Here is a 19,693-nt window from a genome sequence, read left to right on the forward strand (position 1 = left end):
CGTGAGTTACACGGAGCATCCGGAGAAGTTAGCTTGTTTTTATGTAGCATCAGTAAGTGTGTTTTGACTTCTCGGAAAGATAAGTCACTGTGTCAGTAAGTTAGTGACATGACACGTAAAGTTTCGGCGAGAAGCTGCTGGACTGTGTTTTGTTCATTGCAGCCGTGCACGCATTGAGTTAAAGTGAGGCTAACCCAGCTGCAGTTATTTATTTGTAAAAATGTTTGGAATCATGTCTGATTTTCGTTCCACTTCTCACGTGTGCACCACTTTGTGTTGGTCTTTCACCTGGAATTCCAATAACATTGATTCATGTTTGTGGCTGTAATGTGACCAAATGTGGGAAAGTTCAAGGGGGTCAAATACTTTTGCAAGCCACTGTATCAGCTGATATCCACAGACCGTGGTCAGAAGTTGCCATCCACTCTTCATGGGCATGAGTGTCAAGGGTTGTGTGTGAGTGTTGTTTGATGATTTTGTTTTGTTTCAGAATCAGAATACTTTATTAATCCCAAAGGAAATTATATGGATCACAGTTGCACCTAGACAGTAACAGACTAAACAATTTAAATAATTCAATATAAAGAGTTCAACACTCCAGCTATAAAGCAAAAGACAAAGAAATGAGTAAGTAAAAGTTAAGCTGAAGAGAAAAAGCAGGAGCAACAGTAACAGGCACGCACACTCACATTTTTGTTGTGACGATCTTTGTCTCACACTTTTATTTGTAACCGTCGTTCCTAACACAGCAGGCTGGAACAGGCCCTGCATTCTTTTGCTTTCTGACAGATTAGCTGTAGTCTGTGGAGTTATTAACTTTCATGCTCTCGGCTTCTCACACAACCACAATGCACGCTGCATTAAAGTGACAGAGGGCAAATGTATTCTTTTAAACTTTAAACAACGAACATCAGACCAACAACACATCAGGATGTCGTACAGAACAACAGTGCAACCAGACGACAAACATGAAAGCGCACCGATGCAGATGTTTTGTCATCTGTTCTGCATGGATCCAGCCTCTGAACGTCGACACAAATCTGTACAAATATACAAATATAAAGCATAAATTTGTGTCGAGTAGACTCACCCCACCCAAACACCAGCACACAGAGTATGGGTGGGTGGTTGTTCCCACCCAATCAAAAGTGAAGAAAAGAAGGCTCAGAGAAAACATGAGCAGTGTTTCTAACTTCTGATTGGGTGGGCAGCGTTAAGCCCGCCTTCATACCGTCATCAGAGGTGAAACCAAACAAAGAAGCAGGCGCCATGTCTCACCTGTGAACTGGGAGGATGACAAACAGGTAAAGCACAAATTTATCTGCTGTTTTTTCTGAACAGTGAAACTCATCACTAAATGTTTTCTCATGCTTTGGATTCTCTGCAGGTCTGCTGCACCTTTGTTAGCTGTGTTTGTGCTGTGAGGTGCGTCGTGATTCTTTGTTAATGATAGTTTCACTTTGATCGTTACTGCCTTTAATATACTTTTGATTTTTCCTCATTTACATCTTTTCTTTATGGCTGCAGAGAGTGAACCTGTGTGATATGATGCAGAACTATAATTGCTAATATTTGTTTTGTGCTTTTATCAAATGACTGCACAGAATGAGCAGAAACATGAAACTTAGGTTATTTGTTATATAACATATGATGACATCAATAATTTCCTCTGAGCAGACAGAAAGGTTGCATATAAACTGGAGGGTGAGACAGTTGAGTGAAGAGGAATATTTTAATATTTTATCTATATGAAACTTTTAATCTCTCTACTGAAACTGCCACAACTCCCCCCTCTCACACACACACACACGCACACACACACACACACACACACACACACACACACACACACACACACGCACACACACACACACACACACACACACCTTTTTTGCAGCTGCTCACCTGTACCCAGCAGGCTGGAGCAGGTCCTGGTATTCTCTTTGTTGCAGGTTGTACCGCCCACACTCAGATTGTGTTTCACTTACTGGAGTTTTTAGACTCTCGTGATCTCATCTAATCATCGTTCTCAGAAGCGTTTGCTAAATTAATCCTTGTAGTAAGATGTGAATGTGATTATGATCCAGGTGATGTGGTCTATAGTTGGTCGTTTCTGTCCGACTGTTTGGAATAATCTTAGTCCAATTATGCACTTGAATGCAGCACACATGAGTGGATCAAATGGATCCATCATAATATTCTTTAATTAAAACTCATTCAAGTAATATCTTCTTGTGCACAGTAGGCCTCCTGAAAGCATAAATGATCTCTGAGGTTGAGAACGTGAAATAAATCATCCATGTGTATAAAACACTTCTACATGTGTTCAGACTGAGGTCCCCTGATTCTTCAATCTTTTGCTCAGGATAAATCTGGTTGATCAGTCTATACAAAGACTTTTCTTTGAAAACTGAAATTGAAAGTGAAAGATGTGAACCTTCTTTCTGCAGTTACTCATGATGTCTTAATCGTCTAAATGTAATTGGTTACACTTGACCCCCCAGTTTGTATAAAACATTCTCTACATGGTGACCAACCGGAGACCAACTGAAGTACTGCATAAAACAATATCACAATAACAACTTCTCTCTTTTTTGTGCCGTTCCATTAGAACCATTCATGCTTACAGCCCCTTTGTCCACCTACCATCACATGTGGTGTGATTCAAAGAACCTAAAATACTTTTTTTTCCTTCCAGTTCATCCCCAGGTCTTTTCAGAAAATCGACATCATGGCAACCAAAACAGCTGGTGAGTCCACTCACATGTTATTGATCAGCAGTGAGGATTTTGCACTCACACCGTCCACAGACAGTAGATTTAGAGAGTAACTGTAACATCTGTTCAGGTATTGGAAGTGAGAGCACACAACAAACAGGTGCAGCAGCAGCAGGGTGGAGCAGGATCCAACTGCCATGATCACACTGTGCTGCAGGTTTTAGGAGCAACGTTGGCTGATAAACATATCCAACATGCTCACAGTACATGTCGCCCTGTTCTGCCAATATAGTTACTCGTTCATTTTCAGTCGCTTCACTTGCTGAAAGAATGAATGTAAATAAAAAATAAATAACTGAAAGCTGCTTGAAGGCACCTTAAATAGCTCCCTGATCCACCAGGCAATCAGGAACAGGTGGATTATCACAGACACACACTCCAGGGTGAATTGTATAATTAGTCCACCCACACGAAGTACGAAAAGAAAACAGGATAACAAAAACCCCTGACAAAATGGCTTCTTGCCCACAACAAGAAACACAAAGAAGCTGGATTAAGGAAGTCATGCTTGTAAATACTTCACTCAGAGACAGAGATATGCTGAGGTACTTTCTTGGTTTGTTTTGGAATCCAAATTCGGATTTCTTTAGTTTCTCCAGTGACCACTTAGGAACAAGAAATAGATTCATGGTATTGTTAGTGATACTGGGATGTGCAGAAAAAAGATGTTATGTTACTGTGGAATATTGCTCCATCTTTGAAGATGATCAGAACTTTTTAAAATTGGGGTCAAGTTGATACGATACATAAAACAACCAAAAACAACTTGGGATAAAATATCTGCTTCTAGTCTTTTCTCACCGGCTCAGGGTCCAATCTTTAAACTTAATTGAGATGGTATGAATTGATTTCAGTCAAGTACACTAATTACTTGGCATATCAGAAGTAGAGACCTCATGACACATTCCTGTAACACCAAGAGATTTTCCACATTTAAGTGTTGAAGGATAACTTGAGTTCTTTATATTTTTGCAGAGGATTTCCAAAAACCAGAAGATAGCAGCTATGACATCAAGGACTGTAAGTTGAACTAACAACATTGATGTATCATGAGTAAAATAAAAATCAATTCATTTAAAATATTAGTTATAATGCCAAAAGCTATATAATTTAGGAAGGGAGGGATAAAGCTCTACTAATCCTACAATGACATTCCCCTCCTGTGTTGTCAGGCATCAGCCAACCAGATTTTAATCTGAAAATCTTAGAAATATGGTATCTAACCAGATTCTTACTCTGGTAAGAACCACAGTCAACAACAGTCGCCTCAAGGCGCTTTATATTGTACAGTAGATACAGAGAAAAACCCAACAATCATATGACCTGAAAACTGAAGGCTCTGCCTCCCATTCTACTTTTAAATACTCTAGGAACAACAAGTAGGCCTGCAGAGCGAGAGCGAAGTGCTCTAATAGGGTGATATGGTACTACAAGGTCATTAAGATAAGATGGGGCCTGATTATTTAAGACCTTGTATGTGAGGAGCAGGATTTTGAATTCTGGATTTAACAGGAAGCCAATACAGGAGAAATCTGCTCTCTCTTTCTAGTCCCTGTCAGGACTCTTGCTGCAGCATTTTGGATCAGCTGAAGGCTTTTCAGTGAGTTTTTAGGACTTCCTGATAATAATGAATTACAGTCGTCCAGCCTGGAAGTAATAAATGCATGAACTAGTTTTTCAGCGTCACTCTGAGACAGGATGTTTCTAACTTTAGAGATGTTGCGCAAATGGAAGAAAGCAGTCTGACATATTTGTTTAATATGTGCATTGAAGGACATGTCCTGGTCAAAAATGACTCCAAGGTTCCTCACAGCGTTACTGGAGGCCAAGGTAATGCCATCCAGAGTAAGAATCTGGTTAGATACCATATTTCTAAGATTTTCAGGGCCGAGTACAATAACCTCAGTTTGATCTGAATTAAGAAGCAGAAAGTATCATGAACCAACAGCTTTGCCCAGGAAAGTGGACCCAAAAACGCAGACAAACATGGGCGTGGAATGCTTACAGTGATATTTCCTAATGTTGTAAACCTCAACATCTGGCAATAAACCCATTCTGATTCTGATTCTGATTCTGATATTTATTTGAAAAGGTGGCCAAAAGTGATGAGGGGCCCAAAAGGCTAGTGGCAGGAACGCGGAAGAGGTCAGAGAGGCGAGGGGATATTCTGTAACAGATGGAGAGGTAGTTAAAATCGAAAGAGAAAACTAGAGCTTGATAACTAGAAACTGGAGAATAGTTCGCCTTACTGTGCCAGTCATGGTTCGTTTCACTGAGGAGAGGGGAGAGAGGTCCGTGGGAAGCTTCTGGAGGGTCTCAAGCTGAAGCGTGGAGGTTAGAGGGCAGGCAGGCGAGCCGGCTGGGAGACAGGGACTGTCCCAGTAAGGTGAAGCCAGGGTTGAAACTCCGCTGAATGAAGGGAAGACAGGAATTACTCCAACAGATAAATCACACAAGGAAAACCACAAAGGGAAACGTAATTTACCACCAAGAAGAGTAGAACAAACTGGCAAGGAGGGGCCGGTTGAGTCAGCTGAAGTAGGTCTCCCGCTGATTGCTCGCAGCTGAGGCTCACTTGAAGCACTGAAGTCCCTGCCCCAAAGGGATGGCTCAGCAGCCACACAAGGAAAACCCCCTCCAGGCACTCCCACGGACCATGACAAAAAGTTAGTGGCCATCCCAATCTTTATGTCTTGTGACATTCTTGACATTTCAGACTTGGAAGTGCTAATTCTCATCCTAATTGTGTCACACCACACTAGTGCAAACTGGAAGTCAGTCCCTTGCAAAATCAACAAAATCAAAAATCAGATAAGATAAAAGTTTATTAATCCCTCGGGTGGGAAATTCGGTAAGATCAGAGGTAAAATCAGAGATTATACCCTGAGACCATTGATCCCAGCACCTAATAAGTGTGTAGCCCTTGAATGCACCTAAATATTCTGTCCAAAAAATTATAAACAGAATCAGTGACAAAGGACAGTCCGGTGCCAATCTGCGGGGCCAACAACCCTTGGAGAGGAACCTTTTTTTGGGGGGAGGGTTCTCTGATAAAAAGGTCCTAATCTCTGGTCCTATGGGTCTTACCCAGCTGCACCCCTGCACCAGCTGGAGTACTAACTACCTAGAAATTGTCCAGGTGTCTTTCCTCGTAACCCTGATAAGATAAACCAAACCTGAATAGCCTTGTAGGTCAAGTCATATCAGTCCCACCTGTTAATGGTAGGTCCCCTATTGACTGAGCCACTTGTAGTTTCTGGGTGTATTTCAGAGGCCCCAAAGAAAGGTTATCATATGTTATAATATAAAGGGCTAGCGTTGACATCCTGTACATTTCCACTTTTGAGTAAATAAGTTGTTTCATTTCTTCTACTTAAGTAAATCAAGTTTGTACTTTTGCCACCTCTGCCCAACAAAATCACGGTAGTGCCTTTAAAACATCTGCATGAGCTTATCCTCCTAAATAGAGAGCTGATATGGCTTTTCAACTAATCAAGAAACCATATCAGAAAGTGTAACTGCCAGCGCTATCACTAAGCAACCTGTTTTAAGACAAATTTGTAAGTGATTATTTCTCAAGTGAAATGATTAACAATTACAAACTATTTAATAGAATGTGACATAAATATGTGTTTCATAATTTTTGAGGCAATTTACATTGTTTTTTGCAGCACGTGAACTCAGGATAATGCTGTTTGGAAAAAGTAATGACAAGAAATCAGCCCTGGAAAAGCTCCTCGTTGGGAAAAAAGAGTCTAAAGGTTTTGGAGGAAAGCAATCTGGTGCTGCCTCTGGAGAGAGGAACAGGAAACCTCCCACAGTTGTAAAAACACCCAACATCTTCAGTCTGCCTGTGGATGAGCTGTTTAAAGAGATGAAGAGCTGTGTGAGTCTCTGTCCTCCTGGACCAAACGTTCTGCTGCTGTTAGTCAAACCTTCTGATTTCACTGAGGAGAACAGACAGACTCTGAATTTGGTCCTGAGCTTGTTTGGTCAAGATGCTTTTAATCACTCCATCGTCATCCGAACGCATAATCAGGAAGGGAATAAGTCAGTGGATAAACTCATTGAAGAATCCAAACAAAAGCAGCAGTTCATTAACTTTGACAGGAAAGACTCCTTCTCAGATTCCTCAGAGTTGATGGAAGAAATGAATGAGATGGTGACTAAAAACTGGGGAAAATATCTAACGTTAAAAGAAGAGGCTAAACCCAATCTGAAGTCCAGTCTGAACCTGGTTCTGTGTGGGAGGAGAGCAGCAGGGAAGACGTCAGCAGCCAAGGCCATTTTAGGTCAGACTGAGCTTCATTCAGCCTCCAACTCATCAGAGTGTGTTAAACATCAGGGAGAGGTGTGTGGACGTTGGGTTTCCCTGGTGGAGCTGCCTGCCTTGTATGGAAAACCTCAGGAGGCAGTGATGGAGGAATCATTCAAGTGTATCTCCCTCTGTGATCCTGAGGGTGTCCATGCCTTCATCCTGGTCCTACCTGTGGCTCCCCTCACTGATGAAGACAAGAGAGAGTTAGAGACCATCCAGGACACATTCAGCTCTCGAGTCAATGACTTCACCATGATTCTGTTCACTGTGGGCTCAGATCCTACAGATCCAGCTGCTGAAAATATATTAAGTATAGACAAAGACATCCAGAAGCTTCTTCAGACGTTCGGACAAAGACATGTGGTTCTCAACATCAAAGACAAACAGCAGATTACAAAGATGTTTGAGGTTGTGGACAAAATTAGTGATGCCACAAACAAACCACACTGTTATACAAAGACAACATTTCTACATGCACAGATGGACAAAGTCTTACAACAAGATAAATCCATACAGATGCAACATGATGAACTTGAGAAGCTCAAGACGAACATGATGACTTGTAAGTAGTTTAGATTTTAATATTTTTATGTGTTCAGTGACCCAAAGAGTTTTAATCCAGCAGTATACAAGTTTTAACTCTGATTGTTTTCATGTTTTAGGTGATGAAGTTGAAGGAAAAGACTCAGATTGTCTCAGGATTGTGCTGATTGGGAAGACTGGCTGTGGAAAGAGCTCTACAGGAAACACGATTTTAGGAAACGACAAGTTTATAGCTGCATCAAGTCAAATGTCGGTCACAACATATTGTACGAAGGCAGAGGGTGAGGTGGACGGTCGTCCTGTTGTTGTGGTCGACACTCCTGGTCTGTTTGACACAGCTCTGTCCAATGAAGAAGTTCAAGAAGAGCTGGTGAAATGTATCAGCCAGCTGGCTCCAGGACCACATGTCTTCTTGGTGGTGATAGGGGTTGGTAGATTCACAGCAGAGGAGAGAGAAACGATCAGGCTCACTAAAAGATTCTTTGGGAAGAATTCAGAAAAGTTCACCATCATCCTTTTTACCAGAGGAGATGATCTGGAGCGTCAGGGAGAGTCTATTGATGATTATATCAAGAACAAATGTCATGATTCCTTTAAGAAGCTGATCTCTAACTGTGGAGGAAGATACCATGTGTTCAATAACTCTGACAAACAAAACTGCACACAAGTCAGTGAGCTGATAAAAAAGATTGACACCATGGTGAAGAACAATGGAGGAAGCTTCTACACCAATGAGATGCTGCAAGAGGCTGAAGCTGCGATAAGGAAGGAGATGCAGAAGAATTTAAAGGAGAAGGAAGAAGAGATGCAGAAGGAAAAGGAAGAGATTGAAAGAAAACATAAGCAAGAAATGAAAGCAATGAAAATAAGAATGGCAGAAGAGAAAGAAAAATCAGAAAAGGAGGGAAAACAGAAAGCTGAAGAACTCGAGGAAATGATGAACAAAATTAAGGAAGAACAAGAGAAGAAGAAAAAAGAAGAAGAAATGAGAGAAAAGGAGGAAAAGGAAAAGGACACTGGAGAAGAAAGATATCGACAACAATTCAAAGAAGAACTTGAAAAGTTGGACAGACAAATTCATTTGGAAAAAGAGGCAAAGGAAAGTGTCGACAGACAGCTGGAAGAGACCAGAGAAGAGATGCAACGAAAACAAGAAGCCTGGGAGAAAGAACGAAGAGAAGAGCGAGAGAAACAAAGACAAGAAGATGAAAAGAGACGACAGGAGGAGGAAGAAAGAATCGACAAACTGCTGGAAAGTTACAAACAAGAAAAAATAAAATATGAAAACAACAAATTACAAGAGGAACAAATAAGAAGAGAAATGGAAATAACAGAGAACAATCATCAGAAAACACTGGAGGACCTAAAGAAGAGCTATGAAAGAAAAGCCAGACAGAAAGCAGAAGAGTTCAACGAATCCCAAAAGAAACACATGGATGAATTAAATGCTCAGCGGGAAGAACACGTGAAGGAAATGAACGACTTAGTCAAACGTGTGACCAAGAAGAGCGAAAACCTGAGAAAGATCAAGAATCTAGTGGAAAAACATGAAAAAGAGATGAGGAACGCAAAAACTGAGGAGGACAAGGACGAACTACAGGAAGTACATGAACAACAATTAAGTGAATTGATGCAAAAAATCTTAAGTAAGGAGGTCAGTGACGCGTCAGGCTGCAGCATTTTATGACGAGAAATGAATGATTTCAGTTGTTTTTCTTTCATTTGTACTGGGAAAAAACGTTAAAGAAGCACCGATTTGTTGTTCTGCATGTTTTACATGTTTGGGATTTCCTCACAACAGCAAATAATTCTGGTGCGTCTAACCTGCCTTAAACACAGTGTCGGACTCCAGTCTCACCATTAAACCACAAGTCACTATCCCAACATTACCAAAGCTTCTGACTGGTTAAACTAACTCCAAAGACTGAATAGGTATTAGTTGCTAAAAGACCCACGTGGAACCAGCATGTTCCACTCTGTCTCAGCTCATTAATCTCCCACCTGGCAGAGTTGAAGCTATGGTCAGTGTTTTTCCAGCAAATAAATGTTTTTATCATAATTGACTTCAAAATAGAAACAGAGGATAAGTTGCAATGATGCAGGAAAAACAAATTATTTTCAAATAAGTAAAGAACAGAACAGTTATCAGTGTGACTTTGTCATTCTAATGTTATCATTGTGTGTGTGTTTGTGTGGGCGGGGGTATTAAATGTTTGATCACAAAGAAAGACGACACACATTTGGTGATCAGGTACCTTTATTCTTGTCTTTTTTTTGAAATTATGAATCAAATAATTTTTCCTGGGCTGAGCTCTTTAAGTACCAGGATTTTCATTTAAGTTGTTAGTTTTGCTCTGTACTGCACTGTAAGTTGAATCAGTCATTTTAATCTTTTCTGATTTGTTTTCTGTAATGTTTGGTAAAAATCTGGAGAGTGTGTGATTTGATTTATTGTATTTTATTGGGAATAGTTCTATTTTTATTGTGTTTATTTGTTTTGGGTTTTTTCATACATTTTGTGTAATCAGTAATTATCGAGTTTTATTATAAAATCTCTCATTATTTTTTATTAAATAGTCAGATATATGACTGTAAAGTTTAGATATTATTTATGCCTCTGCAATATCTAATTATAACACCATTTACTCAATTATCATTGAAAATAATCAGATACAGTAGAAAATATTTGACTTTATTTTGATAAATGTCAAATATAAATTCTTTGCTTCATAATTAGTGACATAACTAAGAATAAAAGTATTTTATGCATCTGTTGATTTTCCAAATAATGAGTGTTTCCCTGTGATTCGTGTGGATGGTACTTAAATGATGAAACAAAGCATCTTCATTCATATTTTGATTTCATGTTTTCTTTAATTTCAGTGAAGATCTTGTCAAATCAAACAAAAATCTTCCTAAACCCCACGCCCACTCTGACACGTGTGTTTTGCAGCAGTTTAATTTCTGTCTGTCAGCAGCATTAGCATGGAACGTAGTGCAGAACAGGAAGAGAAAGGAAGATTGCAGTTATCACAGATCCATAAAACTTTAGAATTTGTAACTGGTGCTCTGAACCCCGGATAAGCTGGAGGAGGTGGCTGGGGAGAGGGAGGTCTGGGCCTATTTGCTTAGGCTGCTGCCCCCGCGACCTGGCCTCGGATAAAGCGGATGAAGATGATGGATGGATGGATGGATGCTCTGGACTTGGTGGGAAATGTGCTCTTTGAGTGGACTTTTTTTTTTTTTTTTTTTTTTTGAACAGTTTAGAACTGGCCTTCTTTTTGAACAGTTACAAAGCGAGTTTAAGACCTAAAATAATTTGAAATTGTTTGAATGTGTAGCTACATTTGCAGCCTGATGCTCTCAGTAATCAGCCTCAGTTTCTACAGTAATGATTCAACTCAGCACTAAATGAGTGAGCAGCTCTCCACTTAGTCTATGCTGGCAGTAGTGCTAGATGGTCACATAGAGGAAGCATTAAGGCTATGAGCTGTACAATAGCAAGTTCTATATAACACATAGAGGTGGTGCAGGAATATCAATATAAACACTGAGATTGATTTGAGCATGATATTTTAAATCTTTTTGAAACTATAATTTCATTCAGTGTCTTGATCTTCATCATATTTATGTGAGTCTTTGATTATTGCCAAAGTCCTTCTAGCAGCAAACCCCGCCACTTAGCAGCCATCTTTAATCACCCCTGAACAACTTTTTAAAATATCAAAATCTATTTAAACACCAGGATGTTAAACCTGCAAATGCATTTCTCCCTTTAAAGTTCTACTTTTACCAGCTTTGCCATTCTTCCATACATTTCAATTAAGAATTTTTTAGTGCCGTATTTCTGTTAGGAACCAGACAAGAGCTATATTGAGAAACCAGTTGTGATATTCCTGCTGCTGTAAAGATCAGTGAGTCCATTTAAACCTAAAAAAAGAAAGAATTCATCAGATAATCATTGCAATTGTTCAATGAAACAAGCCGTAAAAATAGTGACTGTTCATTAAAGATCAAACACTGAGTTACAATAATTCACTCATTCTGTCATTTACTGAACAGAAACAGTGAGCAGTTACATGTGTGCTGCGTTAGGCCCAATCATACTGAAAGAAATAATTCTTACAGACTGCTGAATACTTGATTTCTTGGCTATGACCATTTGTGCTGTGACACCTTTGTTAGGTATTTGTATAGCAATGACGAGGCTGGACAATGAGGAAGGCCACAAATGGATTCCTTCATTGGTGTATTATAATATGAAACTTAACTCCCTTTGCGTGTTTAACCTGATAACAGGTTGACCCTCCCCCAATTCAATTATCATTGCACTCTTTCTATCCTCACCTCTGCTTACACTATAGTCGGGAATATATTCCATTTAAGTCATTGACTTTCAAAAAATGCTCTAAAACTCTCTTAATTTAGAGAGTTGCTCTTAATTTCAGGATGGAACTAATTCACTGTCATCTCTCAAATGACTCTGTATATATTCACTAAATATATATAATGTTCTCTCCCTTTTGTACAGTTGAGGAGCGTGTCAGGATACATTTCACTGCTTGTTATACTTGTATAACTATGCAAGTGACAAATAAAGAATCTTGAATGTGCAACTTAAAGCAGTTAAGTGTCACCAGTTTAGAAGATCATCATTTCACCTGGAAAAATAGTTGTTGCTTTATAAAAAAGCCCTGCATGAAGCTAGACCATCTTACTATTCATCACTCATTAAAGAAAACAAGAACAACCCTAAGTTTCTCTTCTGCAGCCAAGCTCGTAGTCTTTATGTCTTTAAGACATTCCCGCAGTTTAACTCATTGGTGTGTGTTATCTGGCTTCATGGACAGATAGAGCTGGGTGTCATCTGCATAGCAGTGTAAATGTATGCTATGTCTTCTGATGATGCTTCCTAAGGGAAGCATGTATAATGTAAACAGAATTGGTCCTATCACTGAACCCTGTGGAACTCCATAATTAACCTCAGTGTGTGAAGAGGACTCTCCATTTACATGCACAAACTGGAGTCTATTAGATAGATATGATACAAACCACTGCAGTGCAGTACCTGTAATACCTACAGCATGTTCTAATCGCTCTAATAGGATATTATGGTCGACAGTATCGAACGCTGCACTGAGGTCTAGCAGGACAAGTACAGAGATGAGTCCACTGTCAGAGGCCATAAGAAGATCATTTGTAACCTTCAATAAAGCTGTCTGTGAAGGTTCTCCCAGTTTCTTTGCAAGCTCCTTTGGCCTTCACTGTGCTGTGATGAGCTCTGAAACCTGACTGAAACTCTTCAAATAAACCATTCCTCTGCTGATTATCTGTTAGCTGTTTGACAACTACTCTTTCAAGGATGTTTGATATGAAAGGAAGGTTGGAGATTGGCCTATCCATAGTTTTCGGTCACTTACTCCACCGTGATGGCCAGTAGTCTGTAGTCAGTAGTACTGTGTGACAAAGTGTTTTTTACTTGTCTTGAGCCAAGACAACTTGGATCATCTATCCATGGAGAAAAAACAAAAATGTAAAGAGAAACTATGAATTCTGGGGACTTGTGATCCATACTCTGCCCCAGCAGCTTTCTTTAAAACCCTGAAAGTTGTGACGTCTCTCCCAGAGCTCCAGTTCAGTGACATCTTCATGTACGTTGTAGAGAATCGCTCACCCTACACTGCTGCCAGGATGAGAACTTTCATAGTATGGACTGCTACATGTGTTTTCATCTGCATGGGAACAAGAAGAACAAGACTAGTTAAAACAAAGGTAGCTAGCTTGAACAAACTACCATAAGTAATTCTTGAACTATGTTGATTTGGACATGTACTACATGATAGAAGGGGTGATTGGTGTGATTTGAGATTTGAGAGGCGTGTTCACATGTTGGTGCTGTACTCTGAGCTCTTCTGTCACCTGTAAACAAACACAACTAAGAGCACGACAACTTTCTGGAAGTTAAACTCAAAGATGTTTAATGGAAGGCTGGAGGGCAAATGGCCAGATTGCTGTTTTTTGGCACCAGATGGGCGGGTCCCAGTAGCTCTGCCATCAGGTGAAAACAATGGATAATTACAACTTCCACTTTAAAATTCTGTAGTATGTAGTCCATTAATAGAGTTAGATTAATTAATTAATGGCAGATCGTCTTTGAGCAGTCTTGTAGGAATGGGGTCTAAAAGTCACATTGATGGTTTGGAGGAAGTAATTACTGAAGCTAACTCAGAAACATCAATCAAAGAGAAAGAGTCTAAGGAAATATCAATAGTACTGAAAGTAGCTGTACAAGTGGAAGGAATTGGCTGGATGGATACCATATAAAACACTTTTGTGACCTTCAGTCTTTATTACTTCCAAGCAATACACATGTTGTGTGCCAGTCTACAGGTGTACAATGTACAACCCTGGCATTCTGTTTGATTTATTTAAGATTGTATTACTGAATATGCTCATGTCACATTTTGCATGAGAGGACGAGTCTAGCTTCTAACAAAGCCACAAATACATGTTGCATCCAAGTAAAGTAAAGTTTTTTAAAACAATCTTGAAATTTACAGTTTGAAATCTGTGAATGTACATTGTGTGAGTCGGGTGTTAAAGTGTCTTGTGCTGTAGTGAAGCCAGAAGAATCAGGCATGATGTGAAAATGTAACAATGAGTCCTGTCTTTTTCTTATTGGACTGGACCTGAATGTGGGCAGACCGTGTCAGGTCTGAGGAGATGTGGAGATACTTGAAGGACTGCACCCTCTCCACTGGAGCTCCATTGATGATAATGGGCTTGTAGTCTCTGTGCTGACTCTTTCTGAAGTCCACCACCAGCTCCTTGGTCTTGTCAACGTTCAGCTGGAGGTGGTTATCCTGTCACCACGATGCCAGATTCTTCACTTCATCCATGTAGTCTGCCTTGTTGGAGATGGCGCCCAACACCACTGTGTCATCAGCGTTTGGCATCCCTCACTGCATGCCGCACGCTGTATGAAGCAGCTTTGGTGCACATATCGCCAGTCGCAAGACCCGCATAGTAAGTGGTGGTCCTGGCATCCACTGGAGCCCGGATTAATCTGTCCACCCACTGTTTCTGGTTCAGGAACATCACAATTCTTGCTGTAAGGATGATAAGATGACAGACACTATGTAAAAAAATTTTTAAATTTCATCCGAATTACAAATCGAATGACATCATCTTCATCACAGGGACATGATTACTGCACGTACAGAATAATCAGTCAAATCAACTTAATAAAGTTTATTTGACCCCAAATAACTTCTTAAAGGCTTTGGTGAGAACACAAACTTTTTCGAGGAAGACCATTTCTGGTGCTTCGATATGCAGCATGTTTCTGTCCAAACTTCAAAAGCTTTGATTTGACCAACAGTAAAGACAGTTTCCTGCTGTTGAACGCTCAGTAAGGCTTCTACCATCTATGAACAGATCTGAAATGTACATTTTAAAATTTATGTTGTATGTAATGTTGTGTTTAATTTTCATTTTTGGTTTTACATCTTATGTATGTTTATGCTGCCCCAGATTAAATGTATACATTGAAGAGCTGAAGTTGCCCACCTGTGGTAAACAGGAAGCTGTGGGTGGAAAGATTACTGTATGTATGTACCACATGTATTATGTTCTGTTTGCAGAGTGTGCTGCCGGCAGGAAATGAGACATAGTCAGACGTGGGAACGGTGGGCGAAGCAAGCAGTCTAGCTTTTAAAAATTCTGTTTCTGTTTCTGGCTCATTCTGTGTGATGTGCACTTTCTTTTCTAGATAGATTTATATAAACAAAATTCAAAGCACTGTGTTTTAGTGTTAGTTAAGCTGGATCATTTTAACATTTTTAACTGTACAGAGTGGAGAGAACTGACTTTAAAATAGTTGTAAATGTGTATTGCATGATCAGTGGAGGAATAAGAAAAACTGTATGTAAATGAATACTCACAAATCCATGTTCCACTTCACACAAACATGAAAAAGAAACATGACACAAATGTGCACAACTTGAATAAATTTAGATTCATACACAGATTTAGAATGCCCCTGATCCAGAAAACCACAACAACATGAAACATTACTGTGAGTATTACTCAGATGAGCTTTTCAACAGTAATGTGGAAATGGCAGGTGCTCTATCAGTCTATCAGTCATACACACCAACAGTAGAAAGATGCAGAAACTGCACAAAACAGGAATAGTTATATCAGTTCAGAGTTGAATGTTTTTTCTGTGTCTGAGACTAATAACAAAGACTATGATGTGACTAGTTTAAAGTTAAAAGGACCAATAGAAATGGAGGAGTTGCCCTTTCTTTTGGTGGAAAGCACAGAAAACATGTTTTTAAGTGTAGAAACTATTGATGAAAAATATCAAGTATATCTTTTTAGTTGTGTATCATGAACGCCCGGTAGCTTCACTGATCCACTCAGTAACAAATTAATTGTTATGTTTGGAAAAGCAAATGACAACAAGGTGAAAATAATCTGTAGAAATTTTTATACTGACTTGTTAAATCCACACAAAGGGACCAATGATTTTATTAATACAGTGTACAGGAAAGCCCTTTTCTGTAGTTCTTAAACCAAACTGATTAACATCTGATACGGCCACATGTAGAGTTCAGTATGGAAAGATCACCTGAAAGTAGTGAACACAATGATTAGTGATTAGACTCTGATGACCCATTGTGGCAGAACAGAATCCTGGTGGTGATTTAGGACAGGACTCCCCAGAGTCTAGAAGCCGGTGGTGATGAAGACTGAGGCTGAGCTCTGACTGAGGAGTCTGTGAGGTGGAGATGGGGAGAAGGTGGGTGGCAAAAATGAGTGGGTGGGTCCGGGATGGGCGTGAGGTTCTGGGGGCGCTCCGTCTCTGGGCTGGGGCCCTGGCTGGGCCTCGGGGGCTTGGGTCCTGGTTGGTGTGTTGCCGGGGTTGTGGGCGGGTGGGTGCGTTCAGGGTGCCGCCGGTGCGTCAAGCCGCCTGGGGGGCTCTTCAACTGGTGGGGGAGATTGTCACACCTTGCAGGAGCTTTCCTCTCTTCAGGAACTCGCTCTGCAGGAGGGGGAGATACAGGAGAGGTGGAGGAAGATCTCAGCCTGGGCGTCTATTGTCTTATGTAGTCTGGAAGATGAGTGGATGGTGGGGTGGGTGCAGTTTTCTCTGTGGTGGGGTTGGGTGGACTGTCCCGGGCTCTGTGGGGCCGGGCGGCGCTGCTGCACTGGGACCCGGTCTGGATGGGCCTGGGCCCCCTTTCCCTGGCGGGTCGCGGAGTATGGAGTACAACTTAGACATTCACATTACTCATACTCTCATTACACATACATATAGGATCTCGGGGGTGGGCACGATACACGGAGTCCAAATTACCATCAGGGTGTACACCTCACCCCTGGCATCGTTGCCCACTTCTCAATTTTAAATACACGTAGACATTGAGGGCTAGCAGGAGGGACCATGCGCTTACCTGCTGCTCTCTGGCAGGTAGCTCCATGCCCTCCTGGGTTTTAATTGCACCTTAGAACACACATGCATCAACACTACAATGAGCGGGTGGAGGGAGGTTTGGAGTCTTCTCCCACCCCCGTTCTCTGCGACCTGCTGGAGCGGGGGGGCTAGGAGGAGTTGGCCGTCCGACTGCGGTCTGGGGTGTGGGGCCTCCCTGCTGCTGCGGAGTCGGGGCGGTCTGCCTCTCCCCACCGCAGGGAAAAGGGTAACACCACCTGGGTCTGGGTGCGGTTCCCCCCTCCAGGGGCAAGGGCACCTAGACCCGGTTTGTAGAGTACGCTTGGGGAGTGTGATCGTGTGTACAGCGTCTCTTTATGTCTGTCTCCACGTTGGTTGAGTGTGGAGTAAGTGCATATGAGAGCATGAGGGTGGGAATGGATGTTTGGAGGCCTATCTCCACCCACCACCACTTCCCCTGCCAGTGGCGGACTCCCTCAGACATCGGTGCATTGGTGGTTCTTTGTGTCTGGGGGTGGGCGTCCAGGTACACACCGGCTCACTCCTTGGCGGCCGCTTATCGGGGCCTGGAGCCTGGGGCTCGCTCGGGCCACTTCGGAGGTGGGCTCGGTCACTCAGGCACGGCTGGCTGCCGGCGGAGCTCACGGGCGCGTCACTGCAACCCCCCCTGGCTTCTGCTCCGCGGCTGCTGAGTGAGCCCTCATCTGGGACTCTCCTCAGCTCTTTCTGGGACAGTGGCGCGGCTGCCCCTCTGTGGGTCTTCCTTGGTCTCTTGTGTTCTGGGGGCCTCTGGATGTCTGGAGTTTTGATCTCCTCCATACCTGCTTCATGCCCTGGAGGACGGGGCTGTGGCCCCCCCACACCCTCTAGCAGATCATTACATGAAGGAACCTTTTAAAAAAACAAGCGCGTCCATGCTCACAGGTGTACACACAGGTGATCACACCCACAAACTACACCCTTTTTGGCTCCTACCTCAAAGCACACTGTGTTCTGTTGATCTTATGTGCTGCACAATAATGTTTAATATTTAGTATTTACTGTCATATTCCCATATATCATTGTGATGTTGTTTATTCTATTACTCTTGTTTTCTTCTGCTTGTTTTCTTTTTCTTTCTCAGCAGGTGATCCAGGTGATCGATAGATGCATTTTTTTTTCTTTTTTCTTTTTCTGCCCATTCTGTTGGTTTTTGTTTTTTGCCCTTCTCCCCCGTCCCTCTTCTCAGCTCTTTCTCTTTCTTTCCTCCAGTCAAGTCTGTCCCGTATTCAGCAAGTGAAAATAAAATAAACAATAACAGGTGAATCAAATGGACCATTACTGCAAGGCTGGGATGGTCAGTTTGGTAAAGTAAATCCGTTGGGCATCTTTCTTTGCCTTTAGACAACAATTCTGATGCAAAAGAGCCAAACGGGACAGGCAGAAGAAAAAAAAAGAGTTTGAAAATGAGGATGACGGAGAGCACAGATTTAAACCACGCAACATGGAGGCTGATTGGCCCAAAAAAGGCAGGCAAGAAAATGATTGGACTAGAGCAGGGCTGCCCAATCCCAGTCCTCGAGAGCTACTATCCTGCAGCTTTTAGATGCATCCCTACTCCAACACAGCTGAATCAAATGGTTTGATTACCTCTTCAGCATGCCATCATGTTTGGCAAAGGCCTGATAACAAGCCATTCATTTGATTCGGGTGTGTGGGAACAAGGATGCATCTAAAAGCTGCAGGACGGTAGCTCTCGAGGACCGGGATTGGGCACCCCTGGACTAGAGTAATGATGACAGCATGGAAAAGTGATAGCAGTGTAAAGAACAGAAAAGTAGCCAAACACTCAGGAAAGCAGGCAGATGACCGATTACAGACATTCACTACTGAACTCGTGCATAAGCTTCAGAAAACACAGAGAGCAAAATAAAAGCTGCTCTACTTTGTGAACTTTTTCCCAAGTCCTTGTGTTTGTGGTCTGGTTCTTTTCCTTAATATCTTGACAAATTATTTCTTAGTTGCATAAAAAAAGTGTCATCTCACCCCACCCCTGTATACAGTTTAACCCCTCTAACGGTCCACCGTACACAAACACAGGTGAGGCCATAAAGGCAGGACGTTTACTAAACAAGGAAAAAGAAACCTTCACATAAGATGTGCCTGCAATTAAACACTCTAACCTCCCCCACTATTCAACAGGCCGGGGAGGCGGATAGGAACAAAAGAAGGTCTTTGATCATACAGTTTGAAACAAGATCCACAGTTGTAAGCGCAAAAATGACAACATGTAACAATTCCCCCTAACACCCTGTTGTTTCTATTTAATCCTTGGTAATTCGGTTTGTTGTCCTAACACTTCGCAGTGTTCCTCTGTGTAAGCGTTCTGTTTTTTTTAACTTGCTGTTTTAATTTATTTGTTTCCCGTGCCTTAGTGTTCTGTGATAGTTTGATTCAGCTGTGTCTTGTTTTCCAGCCGTAATGACTTCCCTGATTCTGATTGGAGTTTGTTACTCTCTGCCTGTGACCTTTAGTTAGTTTTTGCTGCATTGTTTGGGTCCTTATTCTTACCCGGGGCCGGGACAAGGAGCCCAGACCTCCCTCTCCCTGCCCACC

General features: G+C 41.6%; 1 protein-coding gene and 1 long non-coding RNA gene across 5 annotated transcripts; one reads left to right on the forward strand and one right to left on the reverse strand.

Moving 5' to 3' along the window:
- The first annotated feature begins 1,193 nt into the window (after positions 1 to 1,193).
- LOC101481748 (GTPase IMAP family member 8) lies at positions 1,194 to 10,477 on the forward strand. Of its 4 annotated transcripts, none has more exons than XM_076891284.1 (5): positions 1,194 to 1,304; positions 2,699 to 2,750; positions 3,753 to 3,797; positions 6,449 to 7,657; positions 7,758 to 10,477. In XM_076891284.1, the coding sequence occupies exons 2-5, from the start codon at positions 2,732 to 2,734 to the stop codon at positions 9,323 to 9,325; spliced, it is 2,841 nt and encodes a 946-aa protein (XP_076747399.1). In that variant the 5' UTR covers positions 1,194 to 1,304; positions 2,699 to 2,731; the 3' UTR covers positions 9,326 to 10,477. The 4 variants fall into 4 exon arrangements, with proteins under 4 accessions (XP_076747399.1, XP_076747401.1, XP_076747398.1 ...); XM_076891283.1 differs by having other exon boundaries at positions 1,304 to 1,425; XM_076891286.1 differs by lacking the exon at positions 3,753 to 3,797.
- On the reverse strand, positions 4,598 to 5,403 carry LOC143421391 (uncharacterized). The gene is made up of 3 exons (XR_013101026.1): positions 5,263 to 5,403; positions 5,027 to 5,186; positions 4,598 to 4,944 (listed from the first exon to the last, which is right to left on the reverse strand). It is a non-coding gene; the product is annotated as an uncharacterized LOC143421391 (long non-coding RNA).
- Positions 10,478 to 19,693: the final 9,216 nt, after the last annotated feature.

Source organism: Maylandia zebra, linkage group LG12, assembly GCF_041146795.1.
Source record: "Maylandia zebra isolate NMK-2024a linkage group LG12, Mzebra_GT3a, whole genome shotgun sequence".
Classification (NCBI taxonomy): Eukaryota; Metazoa; Chordata; class Actinopteri; order Cichliformes; family Cichlidae; genus Maylandia; species Maylandia zebra.

Excerpts from the sequence above, each read along its gene's own strand:
- LOC101481748 (XM_076891284.1), top strand. Across the intron at positions 3,798-6,448 it reads CAGCTATGACATCAAGGACT|CACGTGAACTCAGGATAATG; the intron begins GTAAGTTGAACT and ends TGTTTTTTGCAG. Across the intron at positions 7,658-7,757 it reads CAAGACGAACATGATGACTT|GTGATGAAGTTGAAGGAAAA; the intron begins GTAAGTAGTTTA and ends TTCATGTTTTAG.